Source organism: Apteryx rowi, unplaced genomic scaffold (genome assembly GCF_003343035.1).
Source record: "Apteryx rowi isolate R43461 unplaced genomic scaffold, aptRow1 scaffold_329, whole genome shotgun sequence".
Lineage (NCBI taxonomy): Eukaryota > Metazoa > Chordata > Aves > Apterygiformes > Apterygidae > Apteryx > Apteryx rowi.
Genome location: NW_020449741.1, coordinates 449908 through 471879, shown reverse-complemented (window position 1 = coordinate 471879; position 21972 = coordinate 449908). Strand labels below are relative to the sequence as shown.

At 46.6% G+C, this 21972-nt stretch overlaps 1 protein-coding gene across 1 annotated transcript; it reads left to right on the top strand.

The window, feature by feature from the left end:
• Positions 1 to 2596: 2596 nt before the first annotated feature.
• Positions 2597 to 21972, top strand: LOC112968892. The gene is made up of 13 exons (XM_026071619.1): positions 2597 to 3740; positions 8007 to 8223; positions 10047 to 10204; positions 10568 to 10669; positions 11678 to 11875; positions 12594 to 13141; positions 14270 to 14549; positions 15294 to 15504; positions 16683 to 16825; positions 18491 to 18604; positions 19835 to 20038; positions 20635 to 20728; positions 21797 to 21972. Exons 1-13 carry the CDS (start codon positions 2870 to 2872, stop codon positions 21858 to 21860), a joined length of 3204 nt encoding a protein of 1067 aa, XP_025927404.1. The 5' UTR covers positions 2597 to 2869; the 3' UTR covers positions 21861 to 21972.

Here is a 21972-nt window from a genome sequence, read left to right as displayed (position 1 = left end):
GCGGCACCCCCCGGCGCGGCCCGACCGGCCCCGCTCTGTCCCCATCCCGTTTCATCCGCCTCCGCCGAGAGATAAGGCTCCTTCTGTCTTCTGCATATTTGCTCCGGCTGGTTTAGCCGGTCGCAGAAAGTCGGTTCGGGGCTAGAGGCATGTGCATGCCTTGTGGTGTCCTGGCGTTTTGAGCCACGGCCATTGGCATGCATGTCCCAGACTTGCATCCAGAAACCCAGGTGCGGTTTTGGTGCTCCCCGGGAGGAGGCTTGCAGAGGTGCAGGGCCCTGCCTTCCTCAGGCAGCAGCTGGCTGCCTCACCCCCTTCGAGGTGGGCGCAGGGCAGAGCGCCAGGCCTGGCTTCCCAAGCCTCTGCTCTGCGTTTTCCCCTGGGGAAGGTAGTGGTCACCCCTCTCTGTGTTACAAACTCTGTCTTTTCTTTCATGAGCCACACTCTCCAAACTGCTACATAGTCAGGATGTGTCTGTGGCTATGTCCCGACTGGTCCAGTCTATACAAGCAAAACGGGTCCTGTTCAATAGATGTGCTGAGCTACACTGGGAAGTCCCTGGCACACTCCTGCTGTACAGCCTTGTCCAACTTTGGGGAATTTTCTTTTTCTGCTTTTTTTCCAATCTCTCGTGGCTTCACTGCTCTCCTGCACATACCCTTGGACAGGAGCCTTCCCCATGTATTCCTCATTCTTTATCCTTCCTTTTAACTGAAATGGGGAGAGAACATGGAAATAGAATGAAGGTGAGTTTGTGAGGGGGGAGAAGCCAGTACGGATTCTTTCTTTGGAGGCTGAGCAGACGGAAGAGCCTTCTAGAGGAGTATATTATTAGTGATGTTGGGGAAGATCCATGCCTGAAAGGGGAAGGAGACATTTCTGATATTGAGCATCTGACAGAAAAGAGAGCAAATCTGAGCAGTAGTCCTGTGCCATGGAGGGATGGGAAACATGTGGGCTTCTCGGTCTCCTGTGGCATGAGAACAGATGAAGTTAAGGGGTGTCAAGTAGAGTGAAAGGAGAAGGCATTTGGGGGCAGACTGGCTCTCTGTGACCTTTCCATCAGGGTCCATCCTTTTGTGGAATCACTGTTAACTTCATCCTTTGCAGTTGGGCAGTTTCCTCATGTTCAGTCCGAGCTCTGCCCAGGTGTCAGCTTTCACCTCAGTAAAGCCTTAGCTGTCGCACAAACTCAGGAGCTGGATGGTCAGGAAGTACAATCACTGCTTGAGAAGATGGCTCTGAGCTAGCTTTACTGTAGCTAGTTCAGGTGGCAGCCACAGTGATAACCATGGCCATATGGGCTTGCTCACAATCCCCAACTGTTTATTTCAGTAGCTGAAGACTGTGCTCCCATGGTCCCACTGGAACTGGTACTTCCATAAAAAAGACTCCAGGTATCCACCCCCACGGTAATCACACCTTTGGACTGCTGTGATCATCAACAGTGATTTTTCCAAGTAATTACAGCATGATATTTATAGGAGTGTGCATCTTTGAGAGGCTGTGTGGGTGAGCTGTTACTTTCCACATGAGTTTGGAGCATTTGAAGGAGCTGGAGAGTTAGGTGCATTCTTTGCTCTTCAGACCCAAGTTAACATGGCCCCACAGCATGCTGAGGAGGTGCCCCTCTGTCATTTGCACTGGGAAAGCATTGCAGTGCCTGTGCCCAGGCTGAAAACTTCCTACACATGTGCTCTCATCTGGTTTGGAGGTTTGAATTGTTATAGAGACTGCATGAATAATGGTTATGGTGCCAGGTAATGGTAAGGATATTCATAGAAACCTCTCAGAAAGTGGGAAAACAAGTATCGCTTTTGTCAAGCATCTTAATTTGTCAGTTCCTCCGCACTGTTTATTCTTCAGACCTTGTTCTGGAAAGAGTTGAGCTGTGCTCTTTCTCTCTGAGAAATCCTCATGGGCAAATGGCACTGGAGAGGCTGGCTGTGCTGCTGGTTCCTTTTTGTGGCGGGGGGCATGTTCTTGCTCAGACCATTGCTGAGCCCATACTTGGATGCAGAGTGGCCAGGGCTTTCCCCATGCTCTTCACGGTCTTCTCTGTCTCCTCCGTGCTTCATCTGCCAGAGCTGCAGCACAGGGTTGAATTAGTGTGGCCTAGCTAACCTGTTCTCTCCTTCCCCACCCTCCCCTGGATGATGAAGGTGCTTATTGTCCTTTTTAATGCCATTTTGTGTTAATGCTCATGGAATAAATTGGACTCGGAGTAACATCTGTTATGTACACAGACACTGTACAACTTTAAACGTCCAAACAAGGCTCAGGGTTTCAAACACTGAAAACAGCCTGCTTTCGTCCCATAGCACTCCCTGTTACACATCTTGATAAACCTGTAAAGAAACAAAGGGAGAAAAATTAGAGATGTCCACATGTACTGGGACTTTAAAGCCATTAAATTGCACTGGTGTGTTTTTGTGCTTCCTAACAATTTTTTCTTTTTTCTTGTTGTTTTCTGTTTTCTCTTTTTTTCCTATTTTTCCTTTTCCCCTTTTCCCCCTTTTCCCCTTTTCCCTCTTCCCCCTTTTCCCCTTTTCCCTCTTCCCCCTTTTCCCCTTTTCCCCCTTTTTCCTTTTTTCCCTGCCTTTGAAGGAGGTTAGTCAGGAAATCTGTTGTTCAAACCACCCGCTTTTCTGTCTGATTTTTGTGGGATTGCTGCTTTGCTTCGCAAACCTGAACTACCCAAAGAAGTGTGCCTGGCTCTTCTAGTCAGCAGCCAGGTCTGAGGCCTTGTGTTGACGTCTTGCAATGGCCAAGTGGTAGCAGTTTCCTTCCATGCTCCGTTTGTGGCTGTGAGAGGGACAGGCCCCTTCCCCTCCAGATCTGAACTGAAACAGAAGTTCCAGCCCTCATCATGGGAGCTGCCAGGCTGATTGGATTAACGGTACTTGTTTGCATCTGGTTTCACAAAGTTGCTGCTCAGAATCTTATAAAAAACCCTAGAGACCAGAAAACAGAACATACGCTTTTGATTAATGAAATCAATGCTGACAGCCCAGGAGAGGACACTTCTGAGTTTGTAGAGCTCTATCACACCAGTGGTCGAACTGCCCACTTAGATGGCTACTATCTGGTCTTTTACAATGGCAATGGAAACCAAGCCTACAAGGTTTTGAACCTTCAGGGCAAAGTTACTAACAGCCAAGGGTTCTTCCTCATTGGCTCCTCTTCTGTAAACCCTGCTATGGTCATTCCTAAGAACACCATCCAGAACGGCCCTGATGCTGTTGCTCTGTACTATGGGAAAGGGAATTACAAGGAAGGCATGAGCGTCACAAGTGATGGTCTGGTAGATGCCTTGGTCCATAAGATTAAGAAGACAGACAGAGCAGATACATTGGTCAGTATACTAACCCCTGACAGAGATGCTTTCCTGGAGGACTCCACATTCAGGACTTTAGATGAGTCAATAGAAAGATGCCGCGGGGCCAATTCTCAATGGATCTTCCAAGTGGCCATGCCCAGCCCAGGCAAAGACAACCATTGCATCCTAACTTCTCAGCTGAATGCATCTACTGTCCTGATCAGTGAGGTCCATGCTGTCTCTTCTTCTGAAGAATTTGAATATATAGAGCTTCAGGGTCCCCATTCCACCATTGTGAGGGACATTGTTCTGGTGCTGATCGATGGACGGACCAAAGACATTTATTTGACTATGGACATTTATGGCAAAACCTCACTGGATGGGCTACTTCTGGTCGGTCCAGCACAAAGCCAAACCCCAGGTAAGGACTGTGTTCTGGTGACTATCTAAGAGCTGGGGGAACGATCAGTCAAGTTTGGGGCTGGGAAATGCTGTCTTTTTTCTTTTGCTGTTTGGCATTGTGATAGATCAATAAAAAATGTGAGCTCAGTACTCAGTGGCAGATAAAAAAGCAAATCAAATGTTAGAAAATTGGAAAAAGAATTACAAAAAGCAGATTAAATATTAGAAGTTATTAGGAGAGACGAACAAAATGGAGGCCATCCTGATGCCACTGTATAAATGCATGATTTGCCTGCATCTTAAATTGTATCTTGTGTGGTATACTTTAATCTCAAAAAGGGTATATTAGAACTGAAAAAGTTTGGAGAAGGTCAGCAAGAATGGTCAGCAGTCTGGAAATGCTTCAGTATGAAGAACAATTAGGTAAGCTAGGGCTCTTCAGCCTAGAAAAGGGAAAGTTTAGGAGGGCCATGATAGAGGTTTCAGAAATGTGAGTAGTCTGAAGAAAATGGAGAGGGATCAGTTGTTTACTGTCTCTTCTGGTACAAGAGCTAAGGGGCATCAAACAAAGATGGAAGGAGGTGGTTTCAGGGCAAACAAATGGAGGTGATTTTTCCCACAATGGTGGTAGATCTGCAGAGCTCCAGGGTGAGGGACCTTGTGGAAGGTCAGAAGTTTACATGGGTTCACAGGGAAACTGGGAGGGCTCATGGGAGAAAGATTCCTGTAAGTTTGCTAAATACACAAAAGTACATCCAGCTTAGAAAGTTTCTAAGCTAAAGACAGATATTGAGAAAACATTAGGGAGAAGTGTCATGTATGCTTCTCCTGATCTTCCCTGGACATCTGTGTATAGTCACTGTTGGGAAGAAAGTAAATCTTTGGTCTGACCCATTCTGGCCGTTCTGATGTTCTTGGATCATGTCTGAAGATTTGAAGCATTATGCGAATGCAGGCAAAGGGTGCAAGCTGTCCTACTTGCATGTATCCCAAAGATGAAACAGAGTTAGTTTGTGCTAGTGATTGGACAGAATGTGGAGAGTCAGATGTGTGAACAGAGTGGGTGGCGGGTGGCAGATGCTGCATGACTCCTTCTGTACTTGAGTGTGTATATCTGCCTGTATGACCCCGAGGAGGCGATGCTTTTCCCTGGTAAATCTGTTCCTGTTTCATACAGCCTGAGGAATGTGCTATCTCATGAGCAGTACCGTGCTTGAGTGAATGTGGCTCCCAGCCCTGTTGCCAACATGCTTTGAGACCCTGAATGTGTCACTTTTCCTTACTGTGTCCCCATTTCTGTAACTTGGCATATAGTCATTGCAGGCATATACACTCTCCCCCCAAAAGCACAGGGGCTTTTCTTTCATTGAGTCATCTTCAAATGTAGACGATCATGCTTGTAGCAGTTGTTTGAAACTGCGATCTAAACTTCTTTCTAGCTTTCAAAATTTCTTCCAGGCTATCCAAGGAAGACGGAATGTCTTTTTATTTTGGGCACCTCAAAAGAAGATTTTGGCAGCTGGAGACACTGACTCTGCAGATATCTTGTGTAATTGCATGAATCATGAGCTCTGAGTCAGGGCTTGTCATCTCTTACAAATCTGGTTCCCATGTTGCAATTAAATGTATATATAAAATTGTTATTTCAGAATCAGTAGTTGGGTTGCTAAACAAAACCAGAACAAAGCTCGGATGAATACCACAAGAAAAACATAGAGTTGAAGCACTTTGAAATTTAAGTCTTGCCTCTCCATGGCAGCTCCCAGCAGCTCCCCCCAATACAGTTCATTCCCTTGTTTTGAAAATGGCTACACAAGACACCAAAAGCAGATGTATTCTCTTAGCTAGGAGCTGAGGATCATGTTAGTCGCTGACCTTTGCTCTCAATTGCGAAAGGAAAAAGCAGCTGTAGAGTCATGAAAAAGGAGAGAAGAAAGGTCCCAGTCTGCCATAGCAGGAGGAAAGTGGTTCAGGAAGAGCCTGTGATGGAACTTGCCCTGAGAGCTCTGGCCAAGAGAGAGCAGATGGCCCAGGCAGCAAAAGCAGAAACTGCTAGTAGGCGCTGAGCTGAGGAGGTACATCTCCCACACAGAGGCAAGAGGATAGGCTCCAGAGTTTCTGGTAGGTGTGGATTACCCTGTCTGTCCATGCATCTGTTCTGGCTGTCCCTTCCCCTTGCCAGAGCCTCCTAGCAAAAGCTGCCTCCCTATCTCTGCTTCAGCCAGCTCCTACCTATTGCTCCTGGCCAGCTCCCAGGGCCCCAGCTATCTCCTCCCCCCCCAAATCCTGTCACAGCACCTTCTTACCAGCCTTCCTGCTATTCCCTGTTTAGAACAGCCAACTGAGGCATCTCCAGCACTGGTCCCAGGAGAGCTAGGGTGCTAGGATCGTAGCTTTGAATTAATTGTCTAAACTCTTATCTGGGTCTGGCCCTTAGCTTCTCTGTGCCTGAAGCGGAGGTTGTTGCTGCATGGCCCTGACTTGAGGTTGGGGCACATAAATTTGGTAAATGCTAAGAGAAGTACCATGGTTGTCACCTCTTCCTCTTCAATCTGGGTCTCAGTGTGGAATCTAAAAGTGCTGATGAATGCATAAGCTGAGAGAGATTAGAAGGAATCCCTCTCTTTTATACTGTCCTCATAGCAGTAGCAGATAAAAATATTTTTCCAACTAAAGCTTTTTTTAAAAGCAGTTGACATCCTTTTTAAAATTCAAACCGCTCCAAATAATCTCTTACCAAAAGTAGAACAGCTGATTGCACACTTCAGCTCTGCTTTTCTCACCAGAAAAAAAAAAAAGTTCTTTTTCCTTTGAGTGAGCTGGGGCTGCTAGCAGTTAAAAAGCTATGGGGATTCAAACAAAGTGATGTGAGAGCACAACCGACTTTCAGAATAAGGAGGAAATTTCTAGGGATTATGTTGAACTGTTCCTCAAGGCTCACTCAAGTCAAGAAGGTGATTCTAGATATGCTTTGGCTTTTCTTCCACTGAGGCTTTGTCAAGGTGTCACGCATACTGTATACAATCTTTTCTGTGGAAAGGTAGTCCAGATTTTTCTAAAAAAAGAAAAAAAAGTGATACTGGGTGCTTACATTTTAGTCATCTTAAAAGGATACTTTGATAGTGTCTCCACACTAAGCACTCTGTGAAAAGTTGACCCTTGAATTATCTCAGTTTGGGGGCAGCAGCTCTTAAAATAACCCAAAACACTAGTCTTTGGATTTAAAACTGTAAGAGCACTAGGGCAAAAGTCCTGCCCTGATCTATGCTGGTGCGAAAACCTTCAATTGAATAGGGGAAAAAGTAGTCCCCTAGCCGGATTTCAGCTGGGCAATGTGCAGGGGTACATCAGTGGCTAAAGCACAGGACTGTCTATTAGCTTGCAGGTTCCCTGGTGGCACTGTTCAGATGACAGTCACTTTTCCATACCTCTTTGCCCTCTCATGTGATTCCTACTTTTATGTTTATTCCCTAGAGTCCTTTATACAAGGGAGAATTATTAAAATTTCAGCAGTCTGCTGCTTTTTGATATCCTCAGCACTTCCTACTGGGTGTTAGGGAAGGAGCATGTAAAGGGCAGTAAATGCAAGGAGGGAAATTGGGAAGCTCAGGAAACTGGGAAACCACCAAATTTGAACCTTAATTCTGTCTGCTGGTATCTTGGGCCTTTGCTGAATATATATATATATATTTATTTATTTGTTTGTTTATAGATAGATAGATAGAGATATATAGATATAGATATATAGAGATATATAGATATAGAATATATATATATATTTGCTGAGTGTGTGTTTGTAAAAAACAGGTACTGTTAGTTAAATGCTAAAATAAAATGCAAGTTCTTAAATATTTTTATGTGCTATTAGAGTAACCACTACTTTCAAGCTTAGTTCATTTTGCAGATCTCTTTTAAAATTAAAAATTGACCTTAACATAGACAGTCACATCAGCACTTTTCCAGTTCCCCTATTTATGCATGAATCAGCTTCTCTGTTAGCAGAACCCAAATGACAGAACAAAATCTGCTCAGACTTCCTCCTCCAATCTCCTCCCAAACTGTGAACCCGATCACAAAGGGAGAAATTCAGCCCGAAAGAACATGAGAAACTCTAGTGAGCCGAAAGGTGTGGCTGCAGATGCAAGATCTGCAATAACCAGCCCTTCTCTGAGTTAGCGCGTCCTGCTTTCCAGGCCCTAAGTGATGCCAGTTTCCTGGTTATGCAAGTATTGGTTGTGCATTTCTTATATAATGTCATTTTTTTCTTTTCTTTTCTGGTGTGCAGTGGATTTGCCATTCCCACAGAACACTAGCAGCCCCGTCCTCAGAGATGGCGCCAATGCCATCGCCCTCTACAGAGGCAACAGCAGCAATTTCATCCTGGGGAAAGCACTGCCAGTGACTGGCCTGGTGGATGCATTTGTATACACGAGCAACGAGGGACCGGACCCTGAGCTGCTGGAGACCCTGACCCCTGGCAGACCTGCCTATGAAAAAAAATGGTGAGGGGCTTCTTGTTGGATAGGGCTGGAAAGAGAATTTGCCCACTAGAGTTGTCCTTGCCTACTAGAGTCATCTTTGACTTGTGTCTTTATCCTTCCGAAGAGGGGCATTGACTCTGAGGAGGTTTTGGTCACCTTTGAGAGGAGAGCTCCTGGCAGCTGTGAGGTCTGTAATACTTTATGACACATCTCATCCCCAGTTAGGCCTTCACTGTTCTATGACAAAATGACTCCTAGTGAACAGAGCACTTTTCTTGTTCAGTGAGCCAGGATAGAAGTCTCACATCATGTGCCATGTGGGGACTTGGGTTGTTGGTCTCCCCACCTAGAGCTCAGTTTACAACTAGAACACAATGGCCATCCCCACATCAGGGTCTTCTTATAGCAGTATTGAGTCCCTGCCATTTTCTACTGCCTGGTCCACATGGGCAGGTGCCCCTAACTCTCCTCAGCAGACCTGGCACAGCTGCTCAGTTGCAAAATAAAGTATATGAGGAGGAATTTTCTGACTAAATGATTGTTGCTAATGAAAGTGTACAGGCCAATATCATAAACCTTCCTGGAATTTCTGTACCACTTTCAACAAGAAAGGTTCTTCTTGGGTTCAGGATGGAATTGCAGGTCAAAATGAGGGAGGGGGGAAGGACTTCCATATCTCTGATGGTGATGATGCTCGCCTGACCCAGGCTGAAATCCCTGCTCTGGTTCATTCTGACCAAGAACTTGAAACTGGGTCATTCTAGGTTGCGTCACTTTCTTTCTGGTTTTTGAAGAGCATAGATTTGCCCCTGTGGGGGTTGAGAGAAACATTGGTAACCTCAAACTTTTGTGGGACATGAAAACTATTTCTCTCACATTTTAAGCATGTTTTACTAACTGGAAAAGTAGAGGACAGAGTGACTAAAGAACAGTGGAGTAGGTGGAGGGGCAGAGGCAGTGAGATGCAAAGCACATGGACATGGGGTTGGGTGTGTAGAACCAGACAATAAGCAAAAAAGATCTGGGAAAGCTCTTGTCTGTGGTTTTCATGGCAAAGCACCAGACTTGCTCTGTGTGTAACTTGTCAATTAAATACCGATGTCCTGGCTCCATAGCTAGAGATCACCCTTTCGGGATGAGCTTGAGACCATTTGAAATTCCAGCAGAGTCAACTGAGTCAGGAAAGAGTGTAGTTTAATTCCATGATAGAATCACCACTCATTCACAGCACATTCCTATTCCTTCCTTTGCTTATCTTCCTCCCCTTGGTGGAAAAAAAATTGGCACTTCTTCCATAAGGAAATGTCTTCTTCCCTGAGGTGAAGCAGCTCTGCTTTGTACACTTCTTAAGAGTGGGACTCCATCCTTCTTTGCCGTTGAGTTGAGGGTTCCTGCCCAAACCTTTCATCCTCAGATGCTCCCTTTCTACTTCCTCTCGCTGCACCCTGCTGGTCTCCCCAGTAATCCCAGCTTGAACACAAATGTCTCTGTACTAACTTACCTGTCTTCACATCAGTCAAAAGCCTTGTGTTGTGGCCACTCTATGGAGACAGATAGGGATAACAAGCAAGCTGAGATGAAAGTAGCTGGTGACTTGCTAGAAGAGAAAGGATGAGATGAAGTCTGTGCTCTTCTCTCGAGGACTAGAGAGCTTTTGGGCTCATTTTTCAGACAACAAAGTACTGATGAGGATGGGGTATCTCTCCAGACCTTGTGAAGGGAAAAGACCATATGTGTATAGTTTCATCCTCTAGTGCAGGCAGATGTAACTTGTGGGTGAAGAGCACCCAGTTCTCTGGTTGGTAAGCCATATTTTCTCTCATTTACCCATCTGTCTCTTTCAGGCACCAGCTGGGTGATGTGTCCATGAGCCAATGCAACTGCTGCTCTGTGACCAGGGATTCTTTGTCCTATGTCCTCAGCAGCCCCACCCCTGGCAAGTTCAATGATTGCCCCAGTAAACGCTTCAGCCAGACCATCTCCTTCTGCCTTCATGTAGCAGGTGTGTATTAGTGACTTCCTCTGCTCCTGTAGGCACCGCTTCCTAAGGACAAGAGCATGTGTGCAAAGCCAGAGCTGTCCAGAAGGGTCTACCTAGAGCTGTCCTGGGGTGTGTGCAGATATACCAAAAGAGATGTAGCCAGAACATCTGACAATTCTCTGCAATATTTTTCTTCACAGAAACCCATTCCAGGCTAAACTTCTCCGGTCTTGATTCCTACACCCACCTGCTCTGGGTGAAGTAAAACCTTTTCAGACCCTCTGAGTGATAAGCAGCAGTTGAGCTGCATCCATCCAGGAATGAGTTGGAGCCTGTGGCTGAAGTTTCACTGGCTAGATAACATTCAGTTTCTTTGTTCCCTAGATTGCCAGGAGTGGCTCCTGAAGTCAGAAGAGATCCTGATGACTCTAGTCCAAGCCCTTGACAGGTCCTGCAGCTGTGGAATCTCCGTTGCCTACTTCAAAGGTGAGGTAGGCAGGAGAGGGGCAGTCCAGGGACCACCAGTGGTTAATGCCGATTCATGTCTGATTTTCAGCCCTGGGTTTCCCTGCTGGATTACATCCTCCTGGCTTAGATCCCAACTTATATGAATTTGGGTGAAGTTGCTGATCATGGAAATGCCAAGTGTTAGGCAGAGCATGGTGCTGTTCTGCAATGTTCTGCAGAGCACTCCCATCTGCAGCTCTGCCAACACACATCAGTGCTGATCTGCATACGGCCACCTATTTCAGCCTATTTTCTGTCAGGCAGGTTTGGCAACTGGGTGGATATCTTGACTAAGAGTTGGTTACCTAGCTGACCTTATGATCCAAATAAAACTGGACTTCAGAAAGGAAAAGTCAGTTCATTAGCCCCCAAATCACCTTGCAGTATGTGATGCCACTTGGCTAGGAAGGGAGATGATCACAACTGTAATGCACAGTTGCAGTAGGCAACAAATAGGTTTCTGTGTAGGTTCCTTTTGAGTCGAGAGCTGTGGACCTGCCAAACTAAGCCAAGTAGCAGCAGAAATGCAAATGCACTTACTGGTTGCTGTGATCCTGTGATATCCCAACTAGATTAGTGTGCAGGTGTGGTGAGCACATGCAGCTGCAAGAAGAGAAGAGCCATGCCTTTGCAGCCTGCATTGGCAGCAGCATTATGTTCAGCTCCACATGTTTAGACTCCTCGAAGAGACCATTCTGTTTGCTGTTGGGGTTACAAAGCTTCCAAAAGGATGAGGATGGTATCTGGATATGCTGTGTGAGCTTGGTCCCAGAATGCCCCTTTGCACAGGCAGAGGGGCTGCTGCAGAGCTCACAACATTGTGCTGATGGTATGAGCTGTTCGGCTAAACTCTTTCCCTGAATCAGCTCTGACCAGGAGGGCAGTGGAGGTGGAGGTGAGCTGGTTTGCTCTTCATCCTTTCCAGGAGAAAGTGTGTCTTCATGAAGATGTGGTGAAACTGAGGCAGTTCTCTGCTTGCCTTTTCAGATTCCAAGGCAGTCTGCCAGGACCTGGGGCTTGTATTCACCACTCTGCTAACTGCCAGGTCAGAAGACCAGTTGAGCAGCCTACTGCTAGCCTTCAAGACCTTCCTAGAAAGCCCCAGAGTTTTGAGTTTTGACGGAAGGAACATCACAGCAGAAACCTCCTGCTTCAAGGACATTAATGAGCCAGAATTGCCTCCAGGTACCAGACATCATTCTTGCTGGTTGGGGGGACACAATGCATTTGAGGGTGGACATGTGGGTCTAGCTCACCCAGAGGAGAGAGATGTGCCTCCCTCCATTTCCCTAACTCTGGCAAAGAGCCCCCCCCCCCCCACTTCCATCTCATCCAGTATTAGAGCTCAAGTTGTTTGTTATGTGGCATAACAGCAAGCTCTGTTATTACAGCTGATAATAGTGAGGTAGGGTATTCTTAGGGCTTTTCTAAAGTATATGGAGCACAAAGATAAAAATTATTGGGATTTGTGGTCAAAAAGATATTCAGTGTCTGAGTTCTGCTTATGTCCATACGCAGACAACTTTGTATAACATAAACTGTGAGGAGTCAGAGAGGGGTTTTGTTACTTTACTCTCCTCTGGTTCCTCTGCATGTACGTTACACTGTTAAGAACTGGTGTCAGGTAAGAGGAGCAGCTTCCACCGTCTCTGGGGGCATCAGGCTTGTGTAAGGCAAGCACGGCCTTGTTACTTGCTAATAGGCAAAGGCCTATTGGTTCCCCTGCATGCTGTTGCAAGAGGGAGAAGTGCATGTTGGGGTTTTGGGCCACTATGCTCAGTTATCTATTGAATTTGGTCACATCTCAGCAAAACACTGTGCAGAAATTATCTGTTCTTTGTCCAGGGCTCTGTGCTTAGGCCCATGTTCATGTCATTTTTTGATTTCTGTGGTGTCCCATCAGAGATACCAGAAGGGACACAGGAGCCCTCTACACAAGTGGCCAAGCTACTCATCAGTGAGATAAACCCAGACAATCCAGGAGGAAGAGAGGACACAGAGTATGTCGAACTCTTCTACACTGGACGGACACGCTTTGACCTTCAGGGATACTGGTTGGTCCTCTACAATGGTAAAAATAGCCTGGCCTACCGGGTGCTGGACCTGTCTGGACATCACACAAATGAGTTGGGTTACTTCCTGGTGGGGAGCAGTGCTGTGAGTCCAGCACCCATGATCAGGCTGCCTTCAAACACCATCCAGAATGGGGCGGACGCTGTGGCTCTCTACTACAGCAACACCACCTTTTACAAGGTGAACATGGCCGTGACTGCAGAGGGCCTGGTGGATGCAGTGATATACACATCCCGAATGTCGGAAAAGGCAGACCAGCTGATCAAAGTGCTGGTACCAGGGCAGAGTATCCTGTACGAAAATGATTCTCACAGCACTGAAGATGAGTCTCTGAGCCGCTGTAACAGCCTGAGTGCAAAACTCCAGAGCAGCTTCCAGGTAGGTTGAAGGCAGATGTCTGTTCTCCCTCCATATTCCATGGGAAGCTAGTGGTTACATTCCAGTATGTACTTTATTAGGGAAAGCTGGGCACTATGGTGAATCACTTCTGTCTCCTGTCAGCTGCTGATGCTCTCAGCCAGCCCTCATCTCTCTCTGCCCCACTTTCGTTCCTGTTGTTAGCCATGTAACACCTCCATGCCCTGTGCCACATGGTTCAGAGCCCAAGAGATCCCCTAAGGCAGCTCACATGCCACCAACCCCAGAACCAGGGAGTTTGCTTTTGGATAGCATCCCGGACTTCCCGGTTTCCCCAAGCCAGATGGGGAGTCACCTCTTTACCCTGCTTGTCTGGTGCCAGTTTCAGGATGTGTGATACAACAGTTCACATCCATGAAACCCAGCTTCCCACAAGGTGAAGGTGTAAAGGGCATGCCTTAACCTTTGGTGTGACTGATTTATGTTAATTTTTATGAATTGTTCTTTTTATTTCAAAATGTCTAATTTCAGATAGTCCACCTGAAGAAACGCTGGCAGAGCATGTATATTTTTCCTTTACAAGGTTGGATAAGGGAGGGGTTTGTTGTTCCCCTGCTGATGCCCACTAGGATCAGGCCAGTGCAGGGGTGTGCTCAGGTCAAAAACTGAGACAATAAAAGTGCTCTGGAAGCAGAAGAGATCCGGGGGGGGGGAGGGGGGGAAGGAGGTACTGAGTTGCCTCCACACTGTCACATCCCAAGGGACCTTTGCACCAGAAAAGGAACATAAAGGAAGTGTTGGTATGGAGTCGAGATATGAGTGTAGAAATGCTTCTGTTAGCAGGGAAAGAGAATTATTCTTTGTCCCGAGGGTGGAAGTGAAGACAGCAATGTTGAAAAAAGGAAGGCAGAGATGGGGGATGTGTGGTGATGTGACCTCACAGTTAGGACAACCCTTAGATGAGGTGGTGGGAGGTGAGAAACAGCTGGCTTCTGTCCAGCTGTGAGACAGAACCAACCACATCCTCCTTTGGGTCTTACCTGGTGGGGCGGGGAGACTCAAACAAGAAGTAGCACTGTAAGGAGCAATATCTCCACCTGAAGAAATGGGAGTAGCAATGATTGCAGCAGTTTGTCTGTCTCCCCGCAGGTGACCGTGATGACACCACTTGGAGAGAACTCCTGCAGCAACTCCTCAGCTCTGCTTCCCAGCAATTCTGCAATCCTCATCAACGAGCTGTGTTTACTTAACAGCACTGCTCCCTATTGCTTCATTGAGTTGAAGGGGAAGCCCGGAGCTAGCCTGAAAGGACACAGCCTGGTATTCTTCTCTGAGAAAGAGGGCAAAATGTATGCTAGCATCCCACTGTGGGGCACCTTTGGAGTCACAGGCCTATTTGTGTTTACACCAGACAGAGGGCCCAAGCATGGTAAGGCTAATAGTAGAGTCTGGCAGGCAGATGCTCCCTTCCTTCAATGTCTGGCTTTTGGGCTGCCGTTGCATATTTTAGATAGCCAAATGGCCAGGTGATTGAGCGATTCTGAGAAAAGAGTGGTGAGGCAGGGTTAGATAGTGGGATAATAACTCTTCTCTCCCTTTTTCTCTGTTTCTGTTATTTTTCTCTCTATTCTGTGTGGGATATTCCATTACATTCCTGCTGAGCAAGCATTTAATCATAAATTAGTTGCTTTGCTGAGCTGTTGGTTTAGGGCAGAGGGACCTGGAAGACTGAAAGCTCCTCTTGCCAGACCCATGGCCAGGTGGATTTCAGGAGAAGCGGAGTCCACTGTCAATTCTTTCAATGATATCTTACTTGCCTCTGAGGCTGGATGAGCCAGCACCCTGCAATGCTGCTGCCTCCTCCTGGTGCTGAGTTGGTATTTACTTGGCAAATACATTAATCTTAATTTTTGTTCTTCTTAAATTCTGTCTGGATTGCATGAAGAGCACTCTGTATCTTAGAGGAACCTTGACCTTCCAGAAACCTGTGTTCACAGCAAGAAGTGGCTTCTCTGCAGCTTCTTCTGGCCCATCGCTATCATTATTTTGTTGGCCATTTCTGTTCTTGGAGTTCTCCRGTGAAATCCACTCCTCGTTACCAACTTGTCCTTTCAGGCTCAAGGCCCTAAAGCTGTCTAGATGTTCACCCCATTTATCCCCCTGGCATTTCCAGATGAGATGAAGCTGACTTTCAAGGACATCTCTGCTGCTAGTGAAGGCTATAGTGCTATTGCTGTGTACACCACCAATCTGATTCCTGGTGACATAAAGGCAACATCGGAGAACCTGGTGGATGCTTTGGTTTACACATGTGGGCCCAGCACAGGTGGAGGACATTTGGACTTCCTTGGACCATCTTATCATGTGCCCTGCAAGGATGACAGGTGAGGCAACTTCCCCTGGAAAATGTCTTTAGGTTCTTCATGCCCAGAGCCTCCAGCTGGCATATTTCTGAGCTTGCTGCCTTGTCCTGTGTCCTGTAAAGCTGAATGCATTCACCACAGCTGTGATGAAAAATGGAGGGGTGGGTAGCATATTGCAATGGAAAATGTTTTCTCTCCTTTAGCCTAGGGAATTCGGCTTTGTTACCTCACTGTTCACTTAATTTGCTTTCCTCTAGGGATATATATATGGCATCACAAGAAGGCATTCAGCCTTCACAGATAGCAACTGTGTATGCTTCTTTGCCAAACTTTTTTTTTTCTTTAAAAAACGGGGTAACTCTGTGAGCAGCAGAATGAAACAAAACCTGGCTTCCCTTTCATGACTAGGTGGATTCTCTGCTTAACGAAGGTCAGGGTTTAGCTTTGCTTTTGGTGAAAATACCAGAAGTGTTTCTCCTTTCCACAAGATCACCTCTTTTAATTAAAGCTGTCCTCTTTAAGTCCTTTACTCCACTGTACCATTTGGTTTGACAACAGGTTCCAAGTTTTCAGGAATACACAACCTACCCATATAAGCACACATATGCAGAGCACTTGCATATGTGCCATTTCCATAGGAAATTGAAATCTCTGGCTTCTGGCTCACTGTAACATTATGCTAAAAGTTCTCCAAGGCAGTTATTCGTAACATCAGAGCAGGCAGTTAAGTGGGAGAGCTCACATGGGTGGATTCCAGACTGCCTCGGTCAGTCTAGCCCTTAACTACCTCCTTCAGAAAACGTGGTTCTTCATTGCTTAATTAAGTTTCCAAGTCTTGGCATAGAAAGGGAAGCAACAGGTCAGTGAAACCCAAGGGCAAATACTGTGTAGCTTGGAAACCTCCTTATTCTGGAGAACTAGCTCTCCATATTGGGTGACTGGCTGTAGTGAGGCAACAACCTTACTCTAGAAAACAGTCAAATTAAGTAGGTTTGCTTTGGCCAAACCCAAGTCCCCTCCAACTGATGGGATTAGATAGACCTGCCTCTGTGAAGGCCCTGCAAAAATTGATTTAAACTCCAGTTCCAGAAAACTATCCACCATCCCCAGTGATGTCAAGAACTGTGGCTCGGGAGGGGATTTGTGAAGAAATCCATGTGACGTGCTGGTGAGATTTGACTCATTTTTCTGGGGGACAGGCCTGTATCTCTAAGCCGTTGTTCCTGCTGCAATGGGAGTGCAGAGCTGCAGTTTGCTGTCTCAGACCCTACGCCTGGCTTGCAGAACAGCTGTCCCCAGAACTCCTTTGCCGTGGATCTTAATCTGTGTTTCCTGACACCCAGTAAGCAGAGCTGCTTGCTTCCACCAGTGTGTGGAGGGGGTGGGTTGGGAAGGGACTGGGGCGGGGGGGGAGGCTGGAAGGAGAGTGTTGTGCTGACTGTGTGACTTCCCATGGCCCAGAGTGGGGCAGGAAGGGGTGGGCGGAGGTGGAGTGCGGAGCCTGCTGTCTTCCAGCAGTGAAAGGGAAAGGGGAATGTGTGCAGGAGGGAGAGTTAATATAGATACTGGTGTGTTGATGTGATGGATAACACGCAGCTATCTCAAGTGGGCAGCCTTACTTGTGTTTTTGGTGTGTGTTTGTATGAAGGTGGCAGCATATTTCATTTGAGACACCTCTGCTCACACAGGAGCTGAACCCTGCTCTTGAGATTTTTTTTTTTCAGCCAAGTGGAAAGTCACTTAGCTTTCTAGCAATGACAGGAAATCCTCCTCCAGGTCTGTCATGATAACTGGGACATGGTCAGGGAAATCGCAAACAAACCATCCTGTCCCAGCCCATCAGTAAGAACAAAGTGGTATGACCTAATCCTGACCCTGGGGCCAGCAACTGAATGTACAGTGGGATCTTCAGCCCCTGCAGAGGGGCTTTTGATCAGCTTTAGAGCAGGCAAGACCCGGCTTAAATGAAATGGAGGTTTCCACGTTTATTGCTCATTGTAGGCTGCAGTGAAGAATCTGCTATTTCTACATGTTCTTGGCCTGCTGGAGAACAGTCCAGACTGTGACTTCCCATGCTATGTTCAAATAGGAGTTTCAACCCCGCTCCAGTTAAATTGAGAGGGTAGCTTTCCTCCTCCTCCAACCTTCTGAGAGAGGCAGCCTGGGTCTGAGGTCTAAGGTCTAAGAGGGGCAGGTAGTGGACCTCTCCATCTTCTTGCACAAGAGTCCTCTCTGTGCTAGTTTGGGGGACAAGAGAGGGGCATGCCTCTTCCCCAGCTCCTCTGAACACAGCTGGCACACTGCTTGGTTGCAGGCACAATGCCATGGCCTCATTCCTGCTCTCTGGCCAAACCGCAGGCACAGCTAGCTAGCAGATTAAAGGGTGCTTACCACACTGTGTACAGCTTCTGGGTCACTGAGCAGGGGAGATACCAACGCATGAGGCTTGAAGTGCACAAGATAGGCCTGCAAAGTGAAAGCTAGTTTCCTGTTTCTTGAAATTTGGCAGGCCTCTATTAACTACCAGAGTTTGGATGATCTGATGGTGTTTTGGGATACAAATGAGGTTAAAGATTTGGTGAAACTGCTGCATGTGTCAGTAGAAGGCCAGAAGGGAAGACCCACTCTGCAGACACCTGCAGAAAAGAGGGTCCACTGATACACATAGAGGAAGATGGAATGCAGCTCCTTCTTCCCTGTAAATATTGGAGCAAGCCAGGGAATCTCATCGTTGTCCCTGCCAGTCTTGGTCTGCAAGGGGTTGCTCTGACCCTGAGGGAGCCATGGGACGAGGTCCAACCAACTTCGGGGTCTCCCCTGCAAGCACCCTTCTCAATATGTAGGCTGCAGCTCCTGCTAAGGGCTCCCAACAAGCAGTAACCAGACTCTGGTCAGCTTTGTTCGTGAGATCAGATGTGAGGGCAAGTGTTTTGGAAGGAGAACACAGCTGGAAGCTTGTGAACAGGCCTGAACCGCGCTCAAGTAACCACTTCTCCTCTTCCTATAGATTGTTCCATGTGGACCCTGAACCACAAGAGGATGCTGAAAAGCGTGGGAAAGTTGTTGCTGAACTCTTTAGAGGAGAACTGCTCCTGTGGCATCTCTGAGTCCTACCTACAGGGTTAGTTCCCCACGCCATTCATGCAGTTTGCAGTGCCTTCCCCCCTCTCCCACCCCAGACAAGCATCAGAGGAAGAGTCACGTTCTCTCTCCTCCTGAGATATCAGGAGAGAACTGAGGCAGTTGCAAGAAGCTGGCCTTTTTTGAAGCCTGATTTGCAGGCCTTTCACACTGATAACATGAGTGAGCTGAGTTGGACAAGTAGCAGTGAATACACAGAATTTCATTAAGGAGAGCACAGGAGAATCTGGTATGGGCTGCTTATTAGAGCACGGGCAAGCAAAAGGGACTATGAGGAATATGAATCTCTGACAACGTATCTGAATTTAGCCAAAACATCTCAAAACTATGTTTTCTTCTGTACAGCCAGGTTGGAGGGCTAGTTCTGGGAGTGGAGGCAGAATGCTTCCAGCACATCTTGAACTTTACCCTGCCACCACCTGGTGGAGATGAGTCTTCATTATCCAATGACTCCTAATATCAGTGTTACACACCTTTGGAAATGGTCCTTGTCTCTTGTGCAGTGTTTCTGGGCCAGACAGCTTGAGATCACAGGTCTGATCTCCCCACCGTTTCATTTATGGCTAACTATCAGTTATGATGTGAGACAAGGGCAGGGCAAGGTTGCCTGAGAAAGATTTTGTAAATGATGCCTTGAGATGTCTGCGAGGCGAATCTAAACTTGCAAAGCAAAAAGTCATTTACACTCTAAAGAGCTCTGGCCCCCAGAGGAGGGGAGTTTCTCAACCCTTTCTGAATCAGACTCCTTTAGTGTCCTATATCTGTTTGAAGTACCTAGAACAAAAAGTCATGTCCGAAAGTCTTAGTGCCCTACAGCTTTTGAGAGATGGGCAGAAATGGTTCCTATTTTTAGCTTGGTTTTGTAAGGAAATGAAGGCTATGCAGTCATGCCAGCTGCCAGTCCTCCCTCTCCTGAACAATTGCTTTGGCAGAAGAGCCTTTTGATCCTTTGAACAATTTCAAACAACTGTGACCAAAGGGTAGAGGTCTTGAAGTTATTAAGTCACTGTAAGTGTAGTACAAAGTATTTTGCTGAGTTGGGAGGAGAGCTCCAAGTTCATTTTGTCACTAAAAGAAAGGTTGAGTATGTGCTTGAGCTACCTGTTCTGTAGGGGATGAAGTGCAGTCCACTGTGGGGTGATTTCATAGACACAAAGAGAAGGCAGGGTTTCAGGCGTCTCAGTCAGGACCCTCTGTTGCTTTTCTGCAGAGCTGAACCTGACTTGCATGGACTCCCTGGTGAAGGTCTCAGGCCAGATGTGGGCCCGACTGCCAGAGCAGCAGCAGTCCATCATAGCCTGGCACCAAAGCTTCCTGGCCAGCCCCCACCCCTTCTCTGTGGAAGGGAGAGTGCTGAAAACCAGTGCTGAGTGTGTCACCTTGAAAAATGCACCGTCGACATCGCAGAGCAGTCGTGAGTAGGAGACAGAACTAACACAATGATCTCTGCTTCCAGCACAGCAAGCAGGGCTGGGGCCAGGATCGCACTGTATCTCCACATTAGACAGTAATCAGGACAAAGGAGGCAATTTAGAGCAGACATCAGGGACCTACAGTGCTTCCTAAACAAAGCTGTCTTCTAGAAGCTAATGGGTTATTACAAGAGAGATGTAACAACAGTCGGTTCCTCTGGTGTGACAAGTGATTGCCTAGTCAGCCTTACTATGTGGGTCCCATCCCCAAAGGTACAGCAGACCCTGTACCCAGATACCCCTGGAATTTTAAGTGTCTAAATCTCATTGTGAGCCTGAGCTTTGATGGGGAGCCCCTTGCTATTTGGTCTGATAGGCATACAGTAAAGAAACCAAAAAGCCCTCCTGCTCTGAGGCACCAGCTGGCACCCAAACTGGAATGAATCAAAAGCAAGAATGCTGAGAGGTGAATGTTCTCCAGGGTATTGGAACAGGGGCTCTGTAGATGAGGAGGCCAGGAGAAGCTGACCTCTTGAAGGCACTATATGCTAGGAAAGATCATGACTACAACGTTCCATCTCTATTTTTCCACCCTCAGCCTCCTTCCAGGGCTGGGAAATTGCCCTGTTTGTTGTGGGATCTCTCCTGCTCGCGCTCTTGTTGGTTGGCCTGGCATTTTACTTCATCAGAAGGTGAGAAACTGTCTTTATCTCCCATCTGCCGTGCATCTCTCACTCCTTCCTTCCAAAGTGTATCAGGGAAGCCACAGACTTCCTCTCTAAGCACTGCACAATGACCTGCTCCTTCACTCAGCTGAATACCTACATTCAGACACTGTACCCAAACACTCCAATATGCAGATCCTAATTTTTGCAGTAAAGCCCCTTTGCTTTTGATGTGGGAGATGGCAGGTTCTGTAGAAAGTTAAGATAAATCCATGAATAACGCTAGCTGTGTCACTGAATACAGTGTAACATCTATCAGTCTTACTGTTTGTACTACCATCATGTTTTGGTCAGAGAATAGAAAACTGAAAGTTCCTGACCCACAGGGAATAGTGAGAGGCAGCACTTTGGCAATAGGAAGAGCTGTTCCTTAGAGCAGGATGGAAGTAACCTCAACAGGAAACAGCTTCTGTATTATACATGACACACTTCAAATAATTACTCAGTTCTCTCTAATATTGTCAGAAGGCAAACAAGAGCTTAATATTCGAATTGCAATTTCTCTGAAAAAGTGTTACAGCGGATTGGTTATTTAACAAGCCCAGATGATTTCTTTTCATGAATTTTTCTTGATTGGGTACATTTGATCATTCAACAGGATGCTGATGTGTGAGTGTTAGAAGTGAGGAAAGTTCTTAAAACTCATCTAGAGAATAGAAAAAACTCAGTATGTATTTTTTAAAGGAATTTTTAAAATACTGTAAGTCAGGTTTGGGGAATCTCCTTCAGAAACCAAGATGTTCTTAAGCTGATGTATATTAATTATGTGCAAGTTGATGCTAGGTGTTCTGCCTCCATTTTTTTCCCCAAAATGTTAAAGAGACTTTAGTAAACTCCATGTCTGCTGAAGGCTGGTCATCTAGCCTCTTCATTTTAAATACAAAATTGAGATATACAGAGTGGCTGTGACTTTAGCATCTCTGCATGAGATCCTGACTCTAGAACACAGAAGGGGAGATGGGAGTCTTGTTAGCTGCCTTGTATGAAAGAGCAAAGCAACTAATCTTGCATTTTTCATTGTCCATTGCTTTTTAGACATCCCCCAAATTACACCAACATCGAAATGAACGACCGCAGGGAGATTGCGGCAGATTTCTAATGCTCCCAGGCATTATGGTGCTCCCAGGCTATGGTGGCAGGATGCATCGCCTTTGAGCCAGGCATGTGTCTCTGTGGGTGGCAGACTGTCCTCCACCAGGATTGCTGCAAGG